Source organism: Peromyscus leucopus, chromosome 12, assembly GCF_004664715.2.
Source record: "Peromyscus leucopus breed LL Stock chromosome 12, UCI_PerLeu_2.1, whole genome shotgun sequence".
NCBI classification, from domain to species: Eukaryota; Metazoa; Chordata; class Mammalia; order Rodentia; family Cricetidae; genus Peromyscus; species Peromyscus leucopus.
Window position 1 is genome coordinate 63,905,741 of NC_051073.1, and position 23,487 is coordinate 63,929,227.

Below are 23,487 nucleotides of genomic sequence, written 5' to 3' on the forward strand. Positions count from 1 at the left end.
CCTTTGGAATTTTTAATTACACCAATTTCTTTATTATGTGTGAGTGTGTGGGTAGTCAGAGGACAGCTTGTGAGAGTCAATTCTCTTTCTACAGTGTTGGTTCTGGATTGAACTCGGATCATCAGCTTGGTGACAGGTGCCTTTACCTGCAGAACCATCTCACTGTCTCCATCCATTGGAAGTCTGAGCAGAATAGCAATCTTTCCAGATTATAAAAGGCAGGTTTTAGAATATAAAGGGCATGTTAGGAGCTTTTCGTTCGCTTGTTTTTCAAGACAGTTTCTCTGTGTAGCCCTGGCTGTCCTAGAACTCACTCTGTAGACCAGGCTGTCCTGAAACTCACAAGAAATCTACCTGCCTCTGCTTCCCAAGTGCTAGGATTAAAGACATGCGCCACCTCTGCCTGACTATGTTAGGATTTAAGGATTTATTTGAACTAAAAGGTGTATAGTATTATCAAGAATATTTTCTCCCTTTTAACATCAGAGAAAAGACTGCAGGGTTCATGTGTGCTGAAGTACATTTGTATGTGTATTCATGTTCTTCTCGTATTCTTTAGAACTGCATAAAGTAGGTACTGTTGTTTCCTACATGTTACACTCTAGGAAATCAGGGCATAAAGGGCATATAAAACAGATAGAGCCAAAGGAGAAGAATCAGCATTTGAATTCAAGCAGATTTGCTTGAGGTTGCGTCATCTTTACTTTTTAATTTTACTTTTTAAAACTTTGTTGCTTTTTAGTACTATTTAATACTATCCCTAGTATATGCTAGGATCCCTAGCCCTGTTTTAAAACAAAAGCCAGAACCCACATAAAGGTGGAAGAAGAGAACCAACCCCACAAAGTTGTCCTCTGACACACATACGCATTACGCATGTACATTCACACATTAATAATCAATAAGCTAAGTCATATCAGACAAATGACAAAAGTGGTTTTTGTAGATTAAGTGAAAGAGGACATTTTTATATTTGTCTTACTTTTGAGTATTTTCACTTAGTGATTACAGACATGGCTTCAGATGAGGCAGGTTCAAGTTCTGCCTTACCACTTCTTAGCAGGGCAGAGGTCGGTCGATGAGTGCTGTTTGGTCCTGTGGTGATCGCTCCTTTTCTTCCTCTAATCAGGTGGATTTGTTTAAAAAGAGCCTTCTCTTGATTCCTATCCACCTGGAAGTCCACTGGTCTCTCATCACTGTGACACTCTCCAATCGAATTATTTCATTTTATGATTCCCAAGGCATTCATTTTAAATTTTGTGTAGAGGTAAGTTAATATTCTGTCTATTTTATTTTTCATCTGTGATTGACCATGATAGAGCACAGCTCTAGCAGAGCAGTGGACATCAGAGCTGCTTCAGGGTGGTAAGAGGCCATAGGTCAGGGCAGGGCGACTGAGCTGTCAGATCTGGGGCCTCCTTTGGAGACTGAGCATTTTTTAAAAATTAATTAATTAAATTTAGTTTTTTGACAGAGTTTTTCTGTGTAGCCCTGCCTGTCCTGGATCTCACTCTGTAGACGAGGCTGGCTTAGAACTCAGAGATCTGCCTGCCTCTGCCTCCTGAGTGCTGGGATTAAAGGTGTGTGCCACCACCACCCAGCTGGATTCACCTTTTTTTCAAATTTATGTGCATTAGTGTTTTGCTTGCATGAGGGTGTCAGGTTCTTTGGAACTTGAGTTACAGACAGCTGTGAGCTGCCATGTGGGTGCTGAGAATTGAACCTGGGTTCCTTGGAAGAGCAGTCATTGCTCTTAACCACAGAGCCATCTCTCCAGCCCCGAGATTTAGCATTTTTTTTTTTTTCTTTTTTCGAGACAGGGTTTCTCTGCGTAGCTTTGTGCCTTTCCTGGAGCTCACTTGGTAGCCCAGGCTGGCCTCGAACTCACAGAGATCCGCCTGGCTCTGCCTCCCGAGTTCTGGGATTAAAGATGTGCGCCACCACTGCCCGGCGAGATTTAGCATTTTTAAGGAAACACAGAAAAATTCATTTTTTTCCTGCATTTCCTTAAAAACAAAATGCATTGAGTGTGGATAGAAACTATTTTTTCTTCTTTCTCTTAGAGCTAAGGTTGTCTTAGATCTTCAAAATAACTGTTATTCTGGAACAGAATATTAGAGTTCAGGTGAAGACATGATCTTGCATAGCCCAGGCTGGTCTCAGAACTGGCCAGATGACCTTGAACTCTTGCTGGTTTTGTGTCTACTTCCCATATGGGAATTGTAGTGGTGTGGCATCATACCCTGTGGAGCTCATCTAATATCAGTAAGAGTGCAACAAGATGGGGAATCAGAAAAATCAGCTTCCCTGGGTTTTCTGCATAATGAAGAACCAGTTAGAAAAGTATGCCTGGTGCTGGGCGGTGGTGGCACACAACTTTAATCCCAACACTGGGGAGGCAGAGGCAGGTAGATCTCTTAAGTTCAAGGCCAGCTAGGACTACACAGAGAAACCCTGTCTTGGAAAACCAGAAAGAAGCAGGTTCTATTACTAAAGTACTGGAGCCCATCATTTGGGGTTTAGCACTATGGAATGTACAGAGCCTCTAGGGTGAAGAATTTAAAGCTTATTATTTGGAGGAAATCTGAGTAGCTCTAGAAACAAGCAGCCTCAGTACTGAAAAGAGATCCATTTTTACCAGACTAACTTCTAGTAATTTTCATCTCATCAATTCCCCAAGATTTTGTTTTGTCTTGTTCAGAAAAGGACTGCTGTGTAGCCCATGCTCACACCAAACATATGATCACCCTGCCCTCAGCCTCCCAAGTCCTGGGATTATAAGTATACAATACCATGCTTGGTGTTGAGATGAGGTCGAATATAGCCCAGGCTGGCCTTCAGCTTGCTACGTGCCAAGGATATCTTTGAACGCCTGGTTCTGCCCTTACCACCCAAGTGCTGAGATGTTCGGGGTGTGTCACCACATCTGGCTTATATGGTGCTGAATTGAATCCAGAGCTCTATGCATGCTAGGCAAGCACTTCACTGAGCTACATCCCCGCCCATTAAGAGAACTTTGAAAGGCCAGATGAGCTTCTAAAATTCATGTGCATGACCTGGAACTGTAACAGTGAAGGAGACTCATCTGGTAGATGTGAGAGCATGTTATCAAATTTTTAAAATTAAAATGTTACTTATATTGGCTTAGGGATTTAGATTGTTTGGAACATCCACCATCAAGAATCCACAAATAAAAGTGTGTCTGTGTGTAGAATTAATATGTGGTAAAATTGAGAAAAGACCAATTTTTCAGTTATGGCCCTGGGAAAACTAGTTGCTATTTGGAAAAGTTACAGAGGCTTGCATTGTACTGTTGATAAGAACAGATAGAACGTGCCCAAGCTGGGCATGGTGGGCCATGCCTTTAACCCCAGCATTCAGGAGACAGATACAAATGGATTTGCTAAGTTCCAGTTCAGGGCTACCCAGTGAGACCCTAACTCAAAAGAAAAAAAGCATGAAATCTTGGGTAAAATATAGAAAATGTTTTATTCATTCAGGGAGCAGGGATGGCCTTCTTACACAAAGAAGAAGAAAACACCAAGAAACCGCTTGATAAATTTAACTGTATCACAACATCTGTGTCTATGTCAGATTTGGAGTTATAGGTCAGTGGTAGAGTACAGGCTTACCATACACATAGCCCACGGTTCATAAAGTTAACAGACAAGTGGCAGACCTGGAGAAATGTTTGTGATACAAACTGAATCTCTACAAATGAGTAAGGGTTGGGAAAAGGCCTGAGAAAGAGGTAAGAGAGGGGCTGGAGAGACGGCTCAGGGGTTAAGAGCACTGGCTGCTCTTCCAGAGGACCCAGGTTCAATTCCTGGCACCCACATGACAGCTCACAACTGTTTATAACTCCAGTTCCAGGGGACCCGACACCCTCACACAGACAGACATGCGGCCAAAACAATAATGCACATTTAAAAAAAAGAAAAAAGAAATAGACGAGAGCTGTAACGTTCATTTCACTTTCATTATTAATGATTTCAGCATGTTTTTCTTCTGTCTTTAGATGTAAGACAAGGTTTGAGATGTAGCAAGTTGACCCTCATAAAATGCGCTAATACAGTGTCCAAGTCTTGAGTGCCTGCTTCAGTACAGGCTGAGTGGAAACTTGAATACAGGTGTCACGCAGCTGGAGACTGTAGCCTCCACCTTGGTTTCTGTCTGGTGGTGGGCAGTTTCCACCAACTAATGGAACACAAGATGTGTGTTGTGGTTTCTTTTTAACCAGAATATAAGGAAGTATTTGCTGACTGAAGCCAGAGAAAAAAACAGACCTGAATTTCTGCAGGGTTGGCAGACTGCTGTTACAAAGGTAAGAGTGTGATAGAAATGAAACCCCAGCATGTGCATGGGAGGCAGTGACCCAAGTGGGGGTGCCTGCTGAGAGATCTGAAGCCTGGGGATGAAGAGCCTCCAGGAGATTACGGCGACTCAGAATAAAGCTTATCTCACTTAATCATCGTGAGGCTCATTTCCCAGTACTTGCTGGGAGCAGGTAGCATAAATCATGTCATCCTGGTGTGGTTAGTCATCAAGTGGTACTCTGTGGAAAACAGCATTCGGAGGGAGGGACACACCCTGCCTTGTAGTTACATTTCCGTGTGATACATAAAGACTCGAACATACGCTAAAATGACTGTTGGGGCCCACAAAGGGACCAGGAGGGGTACTTTCCACCAATGTAGTTAAGACCCAGTGTGTCTGGCCCGGAGACAGTAAAGCAGCTCTCCGTGGAGCCGAGTGTGCCGGGGCAAATGGAACCCCTCAGTTTTTCCTTGTGATGATCTCATGTGATCCTTACAGCCCGTGTGGTGGGCAGTTCTTTAGGGCTAGGAAGCCTCTTTATTTTATAGACAAGAAAACTGGATATTGGAACTGTTGTTAGAGGTAGGTCCTTGAACTCAGGTCTGTCTAGGTTATTGGCCCAGTTTTAGAGGCAGGGTCTTGACAAATGTTGAACCCAAGCTCAAAAGATGAAGATTAGTTCATCTTTGAACTGAGCCAAATATTAAACTTTAAAACTGAGCCATAGTTTTATGTTTCTAATAATTTACATACTAGTTCACATGAGAAATGAACTTGTAGAGTTTTATTTTTGAAAAACTGTCTGATTCACACATCCTGCTTGCTGGGTATACTACATCCCTCCAGAGTCTTTCATATTCCTGCCTTAGATACAGTAACCAGTTCTTTTGGAAACACATTCTTTGCCTTTATGATTTACTTCAAAGAATAAAACAGACAATTGTATAATCTGAGGTGAAAAGTTAAGACAACAGAGAACTTTATTAGGTAATTTTTTCCATTGCTGTGACAATATACTTGTCAGATAAGGGAGAAAGGTCTTCGTCTGGCTCACAGTCTGAGAGTACAGTCTTCTCGGTGGGGGGATGCCGGCAGCAGAGGTCACATTGTGTCTCCAGCTGGCAGCAGAGGTCACATTGTGTCTCCAGCTGGCAGCAGAGGTCACATTGTGTCTCAGCTGCAGAGGTCACATTGTGTCTCCAGCCAGCAGAGTCACATTGTGTCTCCAGCTGGCAGCAGAGGTCACATTGTGTCTCTACCCAGAGGGATGGAAGTCGGTGTCCCAGCATGTGCTCCCAGATCCCCATTGAATTGAGAGCACAGCTAATTAGCTAGGTCTTTAAAATGATTTTAAAATTTGGTTTTCTCATTCCCCACATTTAAATTGTGGTGGCCACTTGAAAGATCTTTTCATGTGGCCATAGGCCTCCCTTATAAAGGTATTTGGGTAGTGGAGACATAGACCAGCTATCTGGGAGAGAGCGAGTTTTTCCATCTCTTGTTCATTTACCCATGGAAACAGTTTTCTTATGTGAAGAGATACTTGATTTATGTTAATGACCATCTTTTTTTTCTTTTCAGTGTATTCCACAACAGAAAAATGACAGTGACTGTGGAGTCTTTGTGCTCCAGGTAAATACTATTGTTTACTGTGTGTGAATTGGTTGTTTTGTTCTGAGAGAATGGTAGTCCTTTGTATACAGTATTAGGGAAGGCATCCCTTTCCCTTTGTTGTGGCTGTATTTGCATTAGGAAGAGCTCCCCCCCCCCAAGGGCCTTAGTAAGCAGCGTCAGAGAAGTACATGTGTTTATGGGAAAATATATGACCTCAGCTTTACAAGACCTTGGCGGGTAACCCCACTGTACACCTCACACCTTATAAGGAAACTCAAGTTTGCACTTTGTTTCCCTGGGAGGTCCGAGTGCAGACCCAGCACACTGCACTCGGGCAGGGAGGAAGGATGCCCGGCTGTCCACGGGCCTGGAGAGCTGACTCTCATCTGATTCTCAGGTTGAGCACAGCCGCCTAACCCTTTAAACCCGGCACTCGGCGGCAGAGCTCTGTGAGGCCAGCCTGCTCTACAGAGCTCCAGGACAGCCTGGGCTGTTATACAGAAAAACCATCTTGAAAAACAACAACATGATTTTCCAAGAACCAAAAACATTACTCTGCAGCCTTCGACTGTTAGTGTGTGTGTGTGTGTGTGTGTGTGTGTGTGTGTCTACAAGGCAGTGGCGGGGAGCACAGGCGCACATGCCACCCGGGTGTCTCTGGGACAGAGTGCATTTTTTTTTTTCCAGTACTGCAAGTGCCTCGCCTTAGAGCAGCCTTTCCAGTTTTCCCAAGAAGACATGCCTCGAGTGCGGAAGAGAATCTATAAAGAGCTGTGTGAGTGCCGGCTCCTGGACTGAGGCTCAGCAGGGACTCCGCAAGGCTGGCCGTGTTGGAGCAGAGAGCTTGTTACTTGAATCTCCAAACACTTACTGAATTTTTACAGATCTTTCGGATTGGTGGTATCGGGCCACTGTTGTTACCTCAAGTTTATTTTTGCCCTTCTTCATTTCTCCTGCTATCATGTACTTTTTTTAATGTTCAGTTTAGTTTCATTTTAACTTTATGGATTCCATACATCCCTCCCATATTTAATATTTATTATCCAAACGCATGCATATAGACAGAGCATGCAGTAAAGAGTATTAAAAAAAAAGCCTAGTAGATTTGGTGCAGCTTTTGAAACATAGTTAGATGTGAACTGAATACAGGTTTAAAATTTAACCCCAGAACTTAAAACTGCAGGATGTTTTGATGCAGTGTAGCGCAGAATAGATGTTCCCTATGGCATAAAGGGGAGCTCAGAGTGGTTGTGACAAAGCCAGTCACGTTTTACTTTCCCAGCAGCACTTTTCCTGATGTCCCTCAGACGAGTCCCTGAGCATGAGATGCATTCCTTTCGAGGGCGAGAGGGGCTGGTCTGCTTAGGGACACAGTGCTTGCAAGTGCAGTGCTGATTTGAGAAGAGTTAAGGTATGAGAGGGGAAAAAAGCGTCCTTGAAGGCCAGTTAACTTAAAGGTTTCTTTCGTTTTGTTGTTTTGAGACAAGGTCTCACTATGTAGCCCAAGCTGTCCTGGAACTCACGGTAGCTAGGCTGGACTCAAACTCAAGCTAATCCTGTCTCTGTCTCCCCAGGGCTGGTAATATAGGTACATACCAATACACTCTACAATAAGATTTCCATTTTGGTCTTAAGGATTAAAATACATGGATTAAATCTCATAAAGGCTTTTCTTGGGACACTGAATTTTCTTGGATTTTTTTCCTGGGTTTGACTTGTAGGAAAAAAAAAAACAAAACCCTTAGCATCCATCAAACTCATAAACGAGAATTTGGCTTTTCATAAAAGTAATGTGCTAGTCCCACTTGTCTTTGTTGCCTCTCACGCACGCACTCCAGGGTATTTAAGAATTACAGGAATGGCTCTACATTGAAGGTATCTGAAATATGAGCATCACAGTAGAAGACTGGCCAAGTTCTTCTGCAGATGGTGGAGAGAGAGGGGCAACACGGAGGTCGTCTCTGGGGAGAGAGCACACGAGGAATGTTTTCCTCTGTCTTCTCTGGTGGCCCAGCAGCTCGAGGGATCTTTAGCTTCTGCGAGAGCAGTCTGAATCCTGTACTCAAGAGCTCCCTGTTTATTTAACTCCGTCCCCTGGGGATGGCTGTAGAGTAGCCTGTCCTGTGGACTAGGAAGAAAGTGGTAGACCCTGCATCTTTAATCTGGTCTTTTGTAACATGTTTTCAAGAAAAGAAGTAAGATGCAGATTAAGCCTAACCAGTCAGTTTTTTTTTTTTTCTGAATTGAAGGAGGGAGAGCACTAAACTTGTGCAGAAAACTACAAGTAAATGGCAGAAGGTGAGTGCCTCGTTAGGCGCGAGCTGTTTGAAAACCAGAGCAGGTGAAATGGCTGAGCAGGGCTTGCTGCCGCAGGTGAGGGCTGAATCAAACTGCAGTTTGCCTGCAGGATTCCCTGCCGCAGCATGGACACTGGGCAGTGGCCCTGGCCCTCTCCTCTCAGTCATCCAGACTCCAAAGTCCTTCTCATAGAACCAGGCAGTGTTGTGCTTCAGGCTGTTAAAGAGCCTGAGAGTAGAGGTACTTTGTCACAGGTAAGGTGGTCACCACTTGGGAAGATGAAGTTAGATGGGGGAGGTGTCTCTTCCATTCCTGTAGTACTGGGATCGAACCCAGGGTTGTCTGTCTGTATGCTAGGCAGGTGCTCTACCACTGAGCTACCTACCACCTTAGCCCTCTTTGAGCTTTTGTATTTTGAGACATGGTCTCATGAAGTCCTCATTGGTTTTGAATTCACCCTGTGCCTGAGCCTGGCCTTGTTTACACTCCTGACACCTGAGTAGCTAGAATTACAGGCCAGCCCTGCAGGCCAGACTGCTTGAAGATCTCTCTTAGGGAAGGGGCTTGGGAAACAGGGTCTCAATGTCAGGCTAGCCTCAAACTCATTATGTAGCTGAAGATGACCTCGAATTCCCAGTTCTCTCTCGGTGCTAGAATTAGAGATTTGTGTCACCATGCCCAGCTAAAGATGTGGTCTTAAGACTTTCAGACATAATCACACCAACATGAGCATCTTCAAAATGTATATCCGAGATACAGCATGGGTTTTCGCTGCTGTGCCTATCCTGAAATAGCCAGCAATGAGGTGACGGACTCAGTGTCTTGAGTGAGGAATTATCTATCTCACTTCCCCAATAACAGACCCATCAGGAGACGTTACAGTTGTATTCCTTTGAGAATCTTGTTGAAACAGGGTCTTTGTTTAGCCCAGGCTGGCCTTAAATTTACAGTCCTTCCGCCTCAGCCTCCCTGATGTTTGGATTATGTGGGTGCACTAGCATTTTCAATCCTGGGAGAATCTTAATGTCCAGAGCCTGAGTTGCCTCTTCTCCCGACTGAGAAAGGTCATGTCAGCACTGAGGCATGCAGGAACTCAGCCGTCCAGGTCCAGTTACTCTTCCCTTCTAAAGGATAGGGCACTGTCAAGTGTCCTGTTCAGCTTGCTTTAGCCTAAATGCTGGATGTTTTGAGTATGTTCTAAGTCTTTCTGTCATTAGTGAGACTTGGTTTCAGAATACATAGTTGCTCTTTCTCTTTTTGCGACTACGTGTAAATTTCTGTTTAGCTTGCAAGTCCTAGGTTGTAATTTTTTTTGTCTTGATGTTTGCAGGAATGCTTTCTGTCACTGGCTTGGCACCGAACTGTTGATCCCATAAAGTAGGCAGACTGTGTCACTGGGATGAATGTAAACCCTGCACAGACTTAGAGCTATTCATGTAGATAGGATGAGTCTTCAATAAGCTGCCCAGTCCTCACGGCAAACTTACCTGGCTGTAGTTGCTTCTGTCCAGTGGTCTTTCCTTTTGTTAAATTTCTAGTAATGACTATAGGTTTAATTCATCTTTTAGTTTCCTTAGGCATCATGAGAATTAACTTTGAGTTGGCTGCTCAAGGAAGAGCAGAGCAGTTGCTGCCAATAACTTCACAGTGCGGGTTGACTTCGCACTGTACTCTGTTTACTATTGAATATGAATAACATGGTCATCTTGAATTGATCGTTGGAATATGACAACAGACCTAACTGGGGACACAGCCAGTACTTGCCTAATGTGAGTTATCCCTTTTCTCTGCAGTTGTGGTAAACTGCTTCGTCCATGCATTAGAAGCAATCGGGGGTCTGAGTGGGTCAGGGTCAGAAACAGTGAGTTCATACTGTGCTTTAAATACACTGATGATCTGCTCTGCTTCATTGTTAAGAGACCAGGTTAATCAACAGTTATACAGCACATGCTTCTGCTGTGTGCTAGGCTCTGCCTCCTGGCTGGTAGATATCTAAGATCTGGGGAATAGCATCTAAGAAGTGCTATTGTACTTGGGGTTACAAAGCAGGCCTAGACAAGTTGTTCACTTGAAAGATTATGATCATGTAAAATTACAGTCAGTACTCAACCCTTCTAGCAAACTATTTTTTTGAAAAATAAACTAAATGCCTTTATAAACATGTGTTCTCTCGTGTTGAATAACATGTAATGTTTGGTGGATAGTATATCTTGGGGTCATTCCAGTGGTAACGAGGCTCACTGGAGAACAGTGACCATCGGAAGCCCTACCTAGCTCTAGCCATGGAGCTGGGCACTGCAGCAGGAGCGCCTTCCTGGATGGATGCGGCCCAGTTTATCTGATACCATAGCTACTTGCCAACATGCAGCTGCCGAGTACAGAAAATGTGCTTGGTGTGACTGAAAACCCAGGGTTCAGATTCTCTCTTGGTGTGACTGAAAACCCAGGGTTCAATTCTCTTTGCTGACTCGGTTAGTTCTCTCTTGGTGTACTGACTCAGTTCAGTTCTCTTTTTTTTTTTTTTCCTTTTCATTTTTGGTTTTTCAAGATAAGGTTCCTCTGTTTAATAGCCCTGGCTGTCCTAGAACTTGCTTTGTAGACCAGGCTGGCCTCAAAGTCACAGAGACCCACCTGCCTTTGACATGTGCTACCACTCCCCAGCTAATTTTATTCTTTTTTTTTTTTTTTTTAACAGTGTGTGGTGGTGCACGCCTTTAATCCCAGCACCCAGGAGGCAGAGGCAGGAAGACCTCTGAGTTCGAGGCCAGCCTGGTCTACAGAGTGACTTGCAGGCTAGCCAGGACTAACTAGAGAGATATTGTCTCAAAACAACAAAGAATCACAACAATCATTTATTTATTTTGGTTTTTCGAGACAAGGTTTTTGTGTAGCCTTGGCTGTCCTGGAACTCAATTTTCTAGACTCACCTACCTCTGCCTTCCACTAACCCCTAGAGCTGGGATAAAGATGTGCACCACCACGTCTGGTTAAGTCATTACAGTTTCCTTATGTGTGTTCTGCCTGCACATAAGTGTACCATGGCATATGTAGTCAGTACTCATGGGGGCATTGGATCCCATGAAACTAGAGTTACATAGAGTTGTGAGCCACCCCATCAATGTTGGGAAGTGAGCCCAGGTCCTCTGGCAGACAGCAGGTGCCACTGAGCCATTGCTTCAGCCCCCATTCTATGATTTTTAAATAGCCACCCGTGATGTTCTGCCACCATACTGGGTAGCAGAGCTCTAATCCAAGTCTCAAGTTTACACCTCAGCTTACAGTGCATAGGAAGCTATTGACACTCAGGTCTCAGGACGGCTGCTCTGCTCTCCCCTCACACACTGCAGCCTACCTGTCTCTGTGGACTGTACTTCTTTGTAGTTTTATTGCTGTTTGGGCTGGAGATGGGCTGTGCCTTTTGAGATAGGTTCTTGCTGTGTAACCTCAGCTAGCCTTTTTCCCTCAGCTTCCCAAGAATTAGGATTACAGGCATGTGTCACCACGCCCAGCTTAGCATACATCTCTGAGAGCTCACTTTCTTTGATTAAAATGGGATGTAGTTCAGATACTGTGTCTGCAGTAGGAAAGAGTGTGGTGGTTTGAAAGAAAATGGTCCCCATAGGGAGTGGCTGAGGAGGCGTGGCCTTGGTGGAGGAAGTGTGTCACTGTGGGGTTGGGCTTTGAGGTCCCCTATGCCTAAGCTATACCCCGTGTGGAACACAGATTCCTGCTGCCTACGGGTCAAGATAGAGAACTCTCAGCTCCTTCTCCAGCACCATGTCTGCCTGCATGCCACCATGATAATGAACTAAACCCCTGAAACTGTATAAGCCACTCCATTAAATGCTTTCCTTTCTAAGAGTTGCCGTGGTCATGGTGTCTCTGCACAGCAATGGAAACCCTACAACAACAGATGTAATAGAAAAAGACTGTCAAAATTAGCATCCTCAAGCCCAAGAATCATCCTCTTAATTCAGCCCCATCTCCTTCCTGTCCCATCATCTGGAGTCTACATCCTGGGGAAAACTGGCCTCTCTGCCCTCCTCCATCAGAAGTTACTTGGTGCATCTTTGTCTTCACAGGGACCCACACTTCCTCTCTTGCCCTGCCGTCGTAGTTACAAATTTGAGACTGAAATGGACATACGAGTTCTGTACATTATCTCTCCCAGGGTACAGGGCATCAAAACATCCTTTTTTATAGGCAAGGAAATATACACAGAATAAGTTGGTCTAAATTTATTGAAACTTGTTACAGAAGATAAAATGTCCACTGTTTTGGGTCACAAGATTATAGAAATCTGAGTTATATTTTACTACAAAAGAATATGATAAACAGTTCAAACTACAGTACAAAAACCTTTATTTTAAAACTCAAGTGTCTCCTCATTAAGTGTTTGCAAATGGGCTTCCTAAGCTGGTCCATTACAGTAGTTACAGCTCCAAGGAAATCACACTTAATTCAGCCTCAAAGATGTTCTGCCCCAACTTTGAAAAACTAGTGAGAATTAGAAGATGCTTTAGTAAAAAAGTAACAGATGAAAAGATTCCCCCCCCCTTTTTTTGTATCTTGAAAAATTACTCATATGTAGTATTAGAAAGAAAACGCAAAATCCTCTAGACTCTCTCTGTAGAGACCTCCAGCTTACTGTTAATGCACGGGCCTCAGCAAGCACAATTTGAGGGAAAAAAAGAAAACAGACTGAAGGATGTGTACCAGTTACAACAGACATTTCCTGGAGGAGGCTTTCTGTTGTTAAACACTCCCAGTTTCGAACTCTTATTGTTTAGGCAGTCCTAAACCCAGAACCACTCACATAAGTACCTAACCACTGTGCCCCCCCACCCCTTTTCTGTTCCTATTTTGAGGCAGACTCAAAGGTGCCCCAGCTGGCCTTGAACTTTTGACTCTCTTGCTTCAGCCTCCCAAGTAGTCAGGATTATAGGCCTGGCTGAGCCCCCTTTAAAAGCCCATTCTAGTCCAAGGCAGTGTTTGAACTTTCATTCCATTCCCCGCTGACAAGTGTCTTTCCCTGACTTCTTAGGATAACAGAGGCTCTCTGTCTAACAAAGTCCTTGGGGGTTTTTGTTTGTTTCTGGGTTTTCTGTTGTTTCTTGTTTTGTTTTAAACTGTCAGTGAAACATTTGTATTTTTTGAGGAATGTGTTTAGTGACCATTCTTCAAGTCCTGATACTGTCCTGACAATATAAAGCACAGAAGCAGGTAGCATCCTAGGACCTTAATTAAGGCTGACTTTTGTGCCAGCCATATTGAAATATAAAAAGCAAATCCAGTTGAAAGTACTTGTTCCTAATTTAGAGCAAAGCTACAGACTATAGCAAAATCTCAGCAATACACATGCAAACCTAAAATGTAAAAAATGACATCACTCCCCATGAAGATTACCAGACTACTTGTAAAGTCAATTCTTTTTTTTGTCTTGTTTTTTGAACAGGGTTTCTCTGTGTAGCTTTGGTGCCTATCCTGGATCTCACTCCGTAGACCAGGCTGGCCTCGAACTCACAGAGATCCGCCTGCCTCTGCCTCCCAAGTGCAGGGATTAAAGGCGTGCGCCACCATCGCCCAGCTATAAAGTCAGTTCTTAAAATGAAGTGTAGATTCCGGCTGACAGTTTAATCAGCACAGAATGAGTCTGTTGCCCAGGATTACAGTTTTTGACCTCGTAACAGAAAATCAACCTAATAAGACCAGAATTAAAGGCATTCTTTTGGATTCTGTCTTTTAATATTTCAGAAGTGGCTTCCATGCCACAGAGAGCTGCCCGACCCCTGGGTCGCGCTCATCAACAGTCAAGAGGGAGCCGTACTGGGCTCCCTCCACTCACTGTTTTTGTGCCAGTTTGCCATAGCCGCCTCTGCCAGCATCGTAGTCTTCCCGATACTCATCTCGAACCTAATTGAAAACAAACAAGAACAGAGCACCATGGGCTGTTGATAGAACAAACAGTCATGGCAGCACAGCTAAACCCTTTCAGATGTCCACGAACGAGCAGGGCATAAAAATTAAAACTCATTCACGTACATTCTGCTCTTGTTCCAGACCTTGTTGCAGGAGGAAGGCCCCTAGCATGAGTTCAGTAACACTTAAAGAAATGTACACAATATTTCAAAGTCTGAAATTTCCTTATCATTGGCCCTGGTGCACACCCATCAGTGATTTAAAGATTCAGGAGGCAGAGGCAAGAGGGTCTCAAGTTTGATGACAGTCTGGCTACATGGCCAAGATCTTGTCTCAGGAACACCCCATCAATAGTAACAAGCACAAGCTCATAGAAGAGGACTTCCACCCATTGACAGAGCACCTGTATTACAACTGGAACCCCAGGCAGATGAGCTCAGATGCATACCTGACCCCCAGATCGTCCACGTCCATACTGCCTGCCCTCCTTAAAGCCTGCATCCCAGTCTGTGCGGATGAGCCGGTCATCCAGACGAGTCCCGTTTATGTACCGCATGGCATTCTCTGCATCCGCTCTCGAATAGTATCTTAAGTGGAAGTATTAAGGACCACCACCAGCATTGCTTCAAACAAGAGACAGGAAGCAACACATCTAATAATGCAGAGTTGCTAAAAAAAAAATTAAAAGTGAAAAGCTAGCCCAACCACACTAATTACAAAGATACTCATTTTGCAGAAGCCAGTTCAACCTTGTTCCAACAGCACTTAGGGACACACAAAGGATAGGTAAATGACATTTGTCCGGACCTGGGTCAGTCATGATTTCCTAGGTATATCTGCTAATAATTATTTGGTCCATGTTTTGATTTGCAAATAGAAAAATATGGTCAATGTAATATTCGACCACCAACTTCTTATGCTAGAACAATGATAAAGTTGGACGTAGTGGTTCATGTCCATAATCCTAGCACTCAGGAGGCTGAAGCAGTGGGATTGCTGTGAGTGTGAGACCAGCCTGGACTACAGACCAAGATTCTGTCTCAAAACAAAAACAATGTCAAAAGGGGGTGGGGGTGGCGGCTGGAGAGATGGCTCGATGGTTAAGAGCACTTGCTTTTTCTGGGGACCTGGGCTTGATTCCCAGAACCTCTGTGGTGGTTTACAACCAGAACTCCAGTTCCCAGATCTGATGCCTTCTTAGGACCTCAGAGGGCATCAGGTATGCACGTAGTGCACAGACATACATGCAGGCAAAGCACTAACATAGAAAGTTAAATATAATAAAAAGTTTAAGAACCACCAAAAAAGAAAAATCTTACTCATATACATGCATAAATATACATGCTTATACATATATAAATTAAAAAAATCCTAATTACTGACTTAAGCAATTATAATTCACAGCTGGACTTGCTGGTTTAAATTAGTCTTTCCTTGTCTTTAGATAGGGAACTCTTTGGTGAAATTCCAGCACCTGACACCTAGACAATGCCTAGCAAGCAGTAGGCATTTGATGACTTGTTTCATGAATGCTCAACAAAGAGCACACCAGTGAGCAGGAGCAGGCTTCTTTTGTCCACTTATCATGAAATTGTGGTGGCGGGGTGTGTGTGTGGTGTGTGTGGTGTGTGTGGTGGTGCGCGCGCCTGCCTGGAGGCTTATCCCAAGAGTGGAGAGCGAAACAACATAAGATGATGCCCTTTTTTCCCCTTTAGAGACGGTCTGTATCTCCAGCTGTCCTGAACTCATTATAGAGACCAAGCTGAGCCCAAACTCACAGAGACCCACCTGACTACCTTGAGTGCCAGGATTAAAGTGATTCAAGGTGTGTGTTGGCTAGAACTCTTTGGTTTTTCGAGACAGGGTTTCTCTGTGTAGCCTTGGCTGTCCTAGAACACACTAGGTGGACCAGGCTGGCCTCAAACCCAGAGATCCACCTGCCTTTGTCTCCCAAGTGCTGGGATTAGACACTTTTTCTTAAAGATTCATCTGTGAACAAAATTTCTGAACAGAATGCAGTATCAGCTTCACAGTTTACAGAATATGACTCACAGGAAGAACTGAGAGAAAACTGTAGGGATTATAGTGATGGCTAGAGTTCCAGTTAGCCAGGGCCACACAGTGAGACCCTGTCTCAAAAAAAGAAAAGAAAAAGAAAAAGGCAGATCCTCTGGCTCTTGCATCCCGTCCTGGTTCGACAGTTACATCAGATCCCCAAGGATACTCCACAAAACAGAATCCACATGCCGTCTTCTTCATTTTATCCAGACCCATGATGATCTTCTTTATGTCACCACTTTTGCTGAAGAGTTCATAAATCTGTTCTTCAGTTGTATAAAAGGAAAGATTTCCAACATATAATGTACAGCTTTTCTTCAGTAATTTTTCTTGTTCTTCATTGTCACCCTAGAATTTCAAATAGAGACGAAGTTAAACATTACAGCCTAAAAAGAGATCTGCTTAGGCTAGGGCTATCGAATGCTCAGCAGGTAAAGGCACTGGCTGTGCAAGCCTGACAACCAGAGTTTGATCCCTGGAACCCAAGTGAGAAGCTGGATGTGGTGGCATGCACCTGAAATCCCAGAACTCCTACAGCAGATTCTCCTTGAAGCTTGAGGCCAGCCTTGCCTGGAGTACACAGACAGAGCAGAGCCAAGAGTGAATCCTCAGAGAGGTGAAAGGTGAGAAACCATCCCTCAAGTTTCCTGTGCCCTCCGCAAGCATTACACATACATAAAATGAACACCAGACTTAAAGTCCTATTCCTAAGGATAATAAAGAAGCCCGTTCTGATGTGGAAATTAAAGGCTCTCATCACCCTGATTCCTAGCATACTCTTCCTTGCCATGAGAGGTGATTTTGGGGGGTCAGGGGTTGGGGTGGATGCAGAGATGACTATCCCAGAGGACACTGCTCAATTCCCATTGCCCACATGGCAGCTTATGACTGTCTAATTCCAATCCTAGAGGATTCAACGCCCTCTTCTGGCTTCTGGGGTTGGTCACCAGGCATGCAGATGGTGCACAAATGTACATTCAGGCAAATGCTCATGTACATAAATAAAATATATTTTAAAGTGCGGATTGGTTTTGGGTGGCGTTGGAGATTGAACACAAGATGTGGCATATTAGGCAAGAACTCTACCAGCCTGGAAGTATTCCCGTTCTAAAACAGCCTGCTTTTAGTGGAGAAACAGAGCATGTAACTCCTCCTACACCACACTGCCCTAGGAGTGGCATGGAAAGGGAACTCTTTTTCTTTCTTCTTCTTCTTTTGGTTTTTCAAGACAGGGTTTCTCTGTGTATCCTGGCTGTCCTGGATCTCACTCTGTAGACCAGGCTGGCCTCGAACTCACAGAGATCCGCCTGGCTCTGCCTCCCGAGTGCTGGGATTAAAGGTGTATGCCACCACTGCCTAGCAAGACTCACTTTCTTTAAAAGACAGGATGAAGCCAGAAAGCTAGGAATGGGAGTTAATTGGGCTTCAGCCAACACACAACAGTCTCCAGGGATACAGTGGTTCACTGTGGCCCAGAGCCAGTATTTGGTCACTGTGGTGATGGGAGCAAACTCAGGTTAGCATGCTGAACAACAAGCCCAGGCCCAGGTTTGTTTCTCTGTTCTCTAGGACCTTACATTGTAGCCTAGACTACTCCTGAACTTTCAACACCCTGCTTCAGCTCTGAATGCTGTGATCACACACACGAGCTACCACACTCAACTAGCAGGGTATTTTAGGTGCCATGCCTGCGCTTTCTAGCATTCCCGCTGGAAAGGACACAGATATACAGATGTGGTCAACAGGCCCACCAACTGACCAGACATTTTTAGCCTAGTGTGAGGGCCCAGACATTAGCCATATGATGGAATCCAGCTGGAGAGCAGCTGAGAAGACTCATGTTCAGGGCATTCACTCAAGAATACTCCATTTTCCAGTTAGCAGTCCTTAGAAAATGTTGATCCAGTTCCCTTTATTCTGAGAATATGAGTGCATTAATAATCACTTCTGAATTCTTTGTAGCACAGAGCTCAGGCTAGCAGTATTTATTATGTATACAGTGTTCTGCCTGCATGTTTACCTGCAGGCCAGAAGAGGGCACCAGATCTCATTACAGATGGCTGTGAGCCACCACATCATTGCTGGGAATTGAACTTGGGAAGTGGAAGAGCAACCAGTGCTCCTAACCTCCAGCCCAGAATAGTAGGTTTTATGTGAGCAAATTTAGTGGTATATTAGAGAAACATGGAAACACTGACAGGAAACTAAAGAGTCTGGCTTACTTCACCATAGCTTGTTCTAGTTGGGGCTTCAGTCTTCCAGGACTAAGAACTGCTAGAGTTTTGTTTGGTTGGTTTTTTGTTTTTAAAGATTTTTATTTAATGTGTTTTGCCCATATACGTGCACATGAACATGTACCACCTGCATGTAGTACTCATGGAGGCCAGGAGAGGGAGCTGGAACTGCAGTTAGAGATGGTTGTCAGCCACCATAGGACTGCTGGGAACCAAACCCTGGCCCTCTGCAAGAGCAGCAAGTGCTCTTAACCTCTGAGCTATCCCAAGTTGGAGTGCAAAGTGAAAGAAGAGACAGAGTAAGAAGGGTCAATTTAAATGTATGTCTGTATGTTTGTGTGGGGGAACATCCATGTGAATGCAGTGCTTTGGAGGCTAGAATAGGGTGTTGGATCCTCTGGAGCTGGAGTTACCAGCAGTTCTAACCCATGTGGTGTGCATACTGGGAACCAAACCTGGCTCATTTGCAAGAGTAGTGTGTGCTCTTAACCACTGACCCATCTCTCCAGCTTTGTAGTTTTGTTTACTTTTTAAGTTATTCCCTCGGCCAGGCAGTGGTGGCACACGCCTTTAATCCCAGCACTTGGGAGGCAGAGCCAGGTGGATCTCTGTGAGTTCGAGGCCAGCCTGGTCTACAGAGCAAGATCCAGGACAGGCACCAAAACTACACAGAGAAACCCTGTCTGGAAAAACCAAAAAAAAAAAAAAAAAAAAAAAAAAAAAGTTATTCCCCCCCCATGTGTGGGTAGCCCTTGGAAGCCAGAGGCATAGGATTCCCTGTTTGCTATTTTGTTTTTTGAGACAGGGTTTCATGTAGCTCAGGCTTTACTGAACCTACAATGCAACCACGATAACACTGATTTTCTGATCCTCCTGCCTCCACCTTCCAGTAAGCACAGGCATTCACCACCATTCTGGGTTTATGTACAGCTCAAGATCTACCCAAGGGCTTCATGTCTGCATGCCAGGCAAATATTCTACCTACTGAGCTATGTCTGTTAGCCCAATTGGTTTGTTTTGTGTTTTGAGATAGGACCATGGAGCCCAGTCTGGCCTCAAACTTCCAATATTCATGCTACCACCTCCCCCAAATGCATGGATCACCACACCCATCTCCAAGTTACGGTTTTGTGGTTTAGGTTTATTATTATTTTATGCGTATTGGTGTTTTGCCTTCTTGTATGTCTGTGCACCATGTGCGTGGCTCGTGCCTTCAGAGAGCAGAATAGGGCATCGGATCCCCTGGAATTCATTAGAGATGGTTGTGAGTCATGATGTGGGTGCTGGGGACTAAATCCAAGTCCTCAAGAACAGCCTGTGCTAACCTCTGAGCCATCTCTCTAGCCCTCCACTTTACAGTTTTAAAAAGACAGACATGCAGCTGTACATAAGAAAATAGTCATTCTGTTGTAAATAGGTATGGTCATATTCATATGGTAATATTCATATTAAGAGAGTCCTTAGGTTTGATGCAGTTGCATCAGGAGTTTACTGATTTATTTGAAGAGGTTGCATCAAGAGTTTATTGATTTAAGAAAGGGTTTGGTGCAGCTGAGGCTGCTATAGACATCTTAGACCCTTTCAGAAAGGACATTCCATCTTTATCATCCTTTACTCCTTTACTGGGGTGTGTGGCAGTCATAGGGATTGCTGTGGTTGTTCCAACTACTTGCCGGCTCTTAGTGGAAAGCTGATTCAGAGCTGAATAGAGTTAAGGATCCAAATTACTTAGAGTCAGAGAATCTAAGTTTGCTTTACCCAGCAGGGCTGCATAAGGAGATGATTTGACCACAGGCGTGTTTACCAGGTGTTTGGAAGGGTCTACACTGGGCTGTGCAGTGTGCTTTGATCTAGCAAGGGGGAGGTCTTTTGCCCTGCCCCTTGGCATTGTTATAAAAAGCCCTTTTTGAATACATTAAAAAAAAAAAAAAAAAAAAGTCATTCTGCCTGCCCCGGGGAAGGCTCAAAGGACTGCAGGTCAGAAAGCTACATATACGTTGTTTTATTTAATTATCAGAACTATATGTGGTAAGTTCTAATGCATCATTCCCTCCCATTTTACATGTGAGAAAAAACAGTTGGGTCACCTGAGGTGAAACACAGGAGTTATAGCCAGAATTTGAACTTCGTCTTGGGCTGAGCATGGTGGTATACTCTTAATCCCAGCACGTGGCAGGCAGGCAGAAGCAGGTGGGCCTCTGATGAGTTCCAGGCCAGCCTAGTTTACATGTTGAGTTCCAGGCCAGCCAAGGCTATATAGTAAGACCTTGTCTCAAAACACAAAACAAGCACAATTTGGTCTTATCCCTACTGCCACATTGCCTTAGGAGCACTACAGGACTGAACAGGTGAAGTCTATGGAACCATAGTCACTGTGTGCTCAAACAAACAAACAGCCGAGCGGTGGTGGCGAATGCCTTTAATCCCAGCATTTGTGAGGCTGAGACAGGCAGATTTCTGTGAGTTCCAGGCCAGTTGGGTCTACAATGGGAGTTCCAGGACAGCCAGGGCAGTTACACAGAGAAATCCTGTCTCAAAAAAACAAAACAAAACAAAACAAAAAAACACCAAACCAAATGAACATAAGGTCTTAGAACTTTAGATGAGCCATTAGAGAAAACAATCCCTTCACCATTTGCTTTTTACATGTGCAGGCTGGTCTCAAACTCGTTCTCTTTCTGCCTCAGTCTCCAGAACAGCTAGGACTTCAGGCGTCCACCACCACACCTGGCTAGCAGATTTACTTTGCACTGCTGCTCTTTTCTCAGATACAAGAAAAATCCAAACAGTCTACAGCGTCGGTGTAACTTAATTTCACACTCAATACAGCACTGGACATTGCATTCAGAAGACACTAGAAAAAGCACATGACAGAAATTGTTACTGTTGGAAGAGAGCTACAGGCTTTTGACAGAAGAGATGAATGATTCCTCTCCTGGCTTTAACCTTGCATGATGCTTTAAATTCAAAATGGTTAAGTGATTGATGTGGAACTGTTCAAAGTAATGAGAACTGTAAAAAGCGGTAGAAGTGAAACTCATCCCAGACACACAGTATAACATTTTCAAATCCGGCTGGTTGAGTTTCTTTTTGGTTTTGTCTGTTTTTCGAGACAGGGTTTCTCTGTGTAGCCAATGGCTGTACTGGGTTTTGCCATCCAGGCAAGCTTCATGTGACTCGTGTGGCATGTCCATCCTGATGCCTGTCAGACAGTCAAAACAGGACTCAACTTGGAGGCTCCTTACTGCCAACTCTGTAGGACTGTCTCACAACCCAAAGGACTGCAGTGCCAAACGGCAGGGTCTGGCTGATTATAAACACAAAAACGGCTATCGCGTCTAGCTCGGCCGCCGCAGGGACACCTCCTCTTCACGACAGTCACTTTCCCAAGCAAGACAAGCCCACCAAACAGCCACCGTGCTGCCCGCACCTGCCTGCCGTGGTGCTGGTACCAGCAGCGGCATTGAGAGAATGGAAAAACAGGTCTCCAGTTCCCTAGGAGATAAAGTGGCTTTGGTGATCGCCAAACACTGCTAGGACCCCCCACAAGACAGGAAGACCCAGTAAGGCAAGTGCAAGCCGTTTCTCAGCATTCGGGCCCAAGGCTTGCCCCTCTCGTGGCCCGGCCCGCCTCACCCGGAAGTGCTGGTCCCGGTACTCGCTGAGCTCCACGTAGGAGTCGCTGTGCAGCGCCTTCAGGAGGCCACCGGACATGGTGCAGAGAGAGACACGAACCACGACGCGGCCACGGCTGGAAGGACCTGGCGGCGGCAGCGGCGGCGGCGGAAACGGAAGCGTGTGCGGCCTGCTGCGGGAAGCGGACGTGGTCGGGGCCCATCCTGGGGCGGCTGTGTCGTCATCATGCGGCGTCGGCTTGTCCGTCGGCCGGCGTGGCCGGTGGGAAGGCGAGTGCGGCGTGGCCAGGGTTCCGGGGAGCTCGGAGGACGATGGTTTTCCGGCGGTTGCTGGCTGCCCTGCTGCACAACCCGCAGCTGGTGGAGCGGCTTTCCGAGTCGCGGCCCATCCGGCGGGCGGCGCAGCTCACGGCCTTCGCGCTGCTGCAGCTGCAACTGCGCGGCCACGACGCGGCCCGGCGCCTGCGGGCCCTCGCGGATCAGCCCCCGGGCTCCTTGGGTCGCCGCGTCGTGCGGTTCAAGGACACCTTCAGCCAGGAACTCCGCCGCCGCCTCCGGGACCGTCGAGGGCCACCTCCAGGTCATCAGAAGGGCCCGGGCGCCAACGCGTAAGCACAGACTGGGCTCTCCCGGGCCGAAGCCACGTCCCCTCCTCCCTTGAGTGACCTACACCGACCTCAGTGTTCATGAGTTATCTCGGGCACGGTGCACGGCTTCGAATCCTGACTCGGATCGTCAACATGCAGATGCCTACGGTCAAATGAGCCTGTGCGTGCTGGTCCTGTGACTAGACCAGAACATTGCATGACTGAGAGCCATGGATAAACAACCAGAAAGAGCGCCTGCCTTCTACTAGCGGGACTGGAGCTGAATGAATGCTGCTGCATCCGCACTGGTTCAGGAGAATACCAGGGAAGATGATGGATGGAATGACAACCCTAAAGATTGCCAAAATCTGATTAAATATGTAAGCTGGTGATAAGTCTGTAGGATCTTGCTAATAATAGTTAACACGTTAAGCGTCTGTGCTGATATCTGCTGTTGCATTCTGTGTGGTTTATGACTTAAAACCCCATTCGTGTGAGGAAATGGAGGCCCAAAGCCTTGCGGAGTGAGGTGAGCCCAGGCGTGTGACTCCAAGGCCTGTGTTCTTGATCACTCTCTACTCTTTGCAGGATTTACCCTACTCAGGAGCTGCTCTTCCATCACTGCTGAGCACTAAGGCCTCTGATACCGTGGCACATGATGCTTGGTTTCCCCTTCTCTATTTGGAGGGTCTGTCTGGGGTCCTCGCTGTGGTCAGCTAACTGAACTGTGATTAGGGAACCCATGCATGTAACCTGCCTTGTCACTGTGAGACTCCTAACTCAGTTTTTAGACCGGTTTAAGCCCCTCAGTTAACCTTAGCATCT

At 45.4% G+C, this 23,487-nt stretch overlaps 3 protein-coding genes across 5 annotated transcripts in view; 2 read left to right on the plus strand and 1 right to left on the minus strand.

Annotated features, from left to right (window-relative positions):
* Positions 1-10,388, plus strand: part of Senp5 (SUMO specific peptidase 5) — a 38,868-nt gene extending 28,480 nt beyond the window's left edge. For 2 of the 3 annotated variants that reach the window (XM_028894087.2, XM_028894088.2), the window contains exons 7-10: positions 1,130-1,267; positions 4,241-4,324; positions 5,899-5,949; positions 6,619-10,388. In XM_028894087.2, coding sequence (XP_028749920.1) covers positions 1,130-1,267; positions 4,241-4,324; positions 5,899-5,949; positions 6,619-6,729 — 384 coding nt within the window. In that variant the 3' untranslated portion in view covers positions 6,730-10,388. The remainder of the gene's footprint in view (positions 1-1,129; positions 1,268-4,240; positions 4,325-5,898; positions 5,950-6,618) is intronic. The other variant, XM_037209800.1, reaches the window with a different exon arrangement.
* A 2,064-nt stretch (positions 10,389-12,452) lies between these two features.
* Ncbp2 (nuclear cap binding protein subunit 2) lies at positions 12,453-22,250 on the minus strand. Its single transcript, XM_028894082.2, has 4 exons — positions 22,077-22,250; positions 16,373-16,554; positions 14,597-14,735; positions 12,453-14,142 (listed from the first exon to the last, which is right to left on the minus strand). The coding sequence occupies exons 1-4, from the start codon at positions 22,152-22,154 to the stop codon at positions 14,071-14,073; spliced, it is 471 nt and encodes a 156-aa protein (XP_028749915.1). The 5' UTR covers positions 22,155-22,250; the 3' UTR covers positions 12,453-14,070.
* Positions 22,251-22,287: 37 nt separating this feature from the next.
* On the plus strand, positions 22,288-23,109 carry Ncbp2as2 (NCBP2 antisense 2 (head to head)). The gene has a single exon (XM_028894083.2). The coding sequence runs from the start codon at positions 22,388-22,390 to the stop codon at positions 22,685-22,687; it is 300 nt and encodes a 99-aa protein (XP_028749916.1). The 5' UTR covers positions 22,288-22,387; the 3' UTR covers positions 22,688-23,109.
* Positions 23,110-23,487: the final 378 nt, after the last annotated feature.

What these genes read in the sequence shown, in the direction of transcription:
- Ncbp2as2 (XM_028894083.2), top strand. Translation starts at nt 22,388, where the DNA reads ATGGTTTTCCGGCGGTTGCTGGCTGCCCTGCTGCACAACCCGCAGCTG.
- Ncbp2 (XM_028894082.2), bottom strand. Translation starts at nt 22,154, where the DNA reads ATGTCCGGTGGCCTCCTGAAGGCGCTGCACAGCGACTCCTACGTGGAG. An exon ending in TGTGGATTCTGTTTTGTGGA is followed by an intron (nt 14,736 to 16,372) that starts GTATCCTTGGGG and finishes CTTCCACTTAAG; the next exon opens with ATACTATTCGAGAGCGGATG. An exon ending in GTGGACGATCTGGGGGTCAG is followed by an intron (nt 14,143 to 14,596) that starts GTATGCATCTGA and finishes GTTTTCAATTAG; the next exon opens with GTTCGAGATGAGTATCGGGA.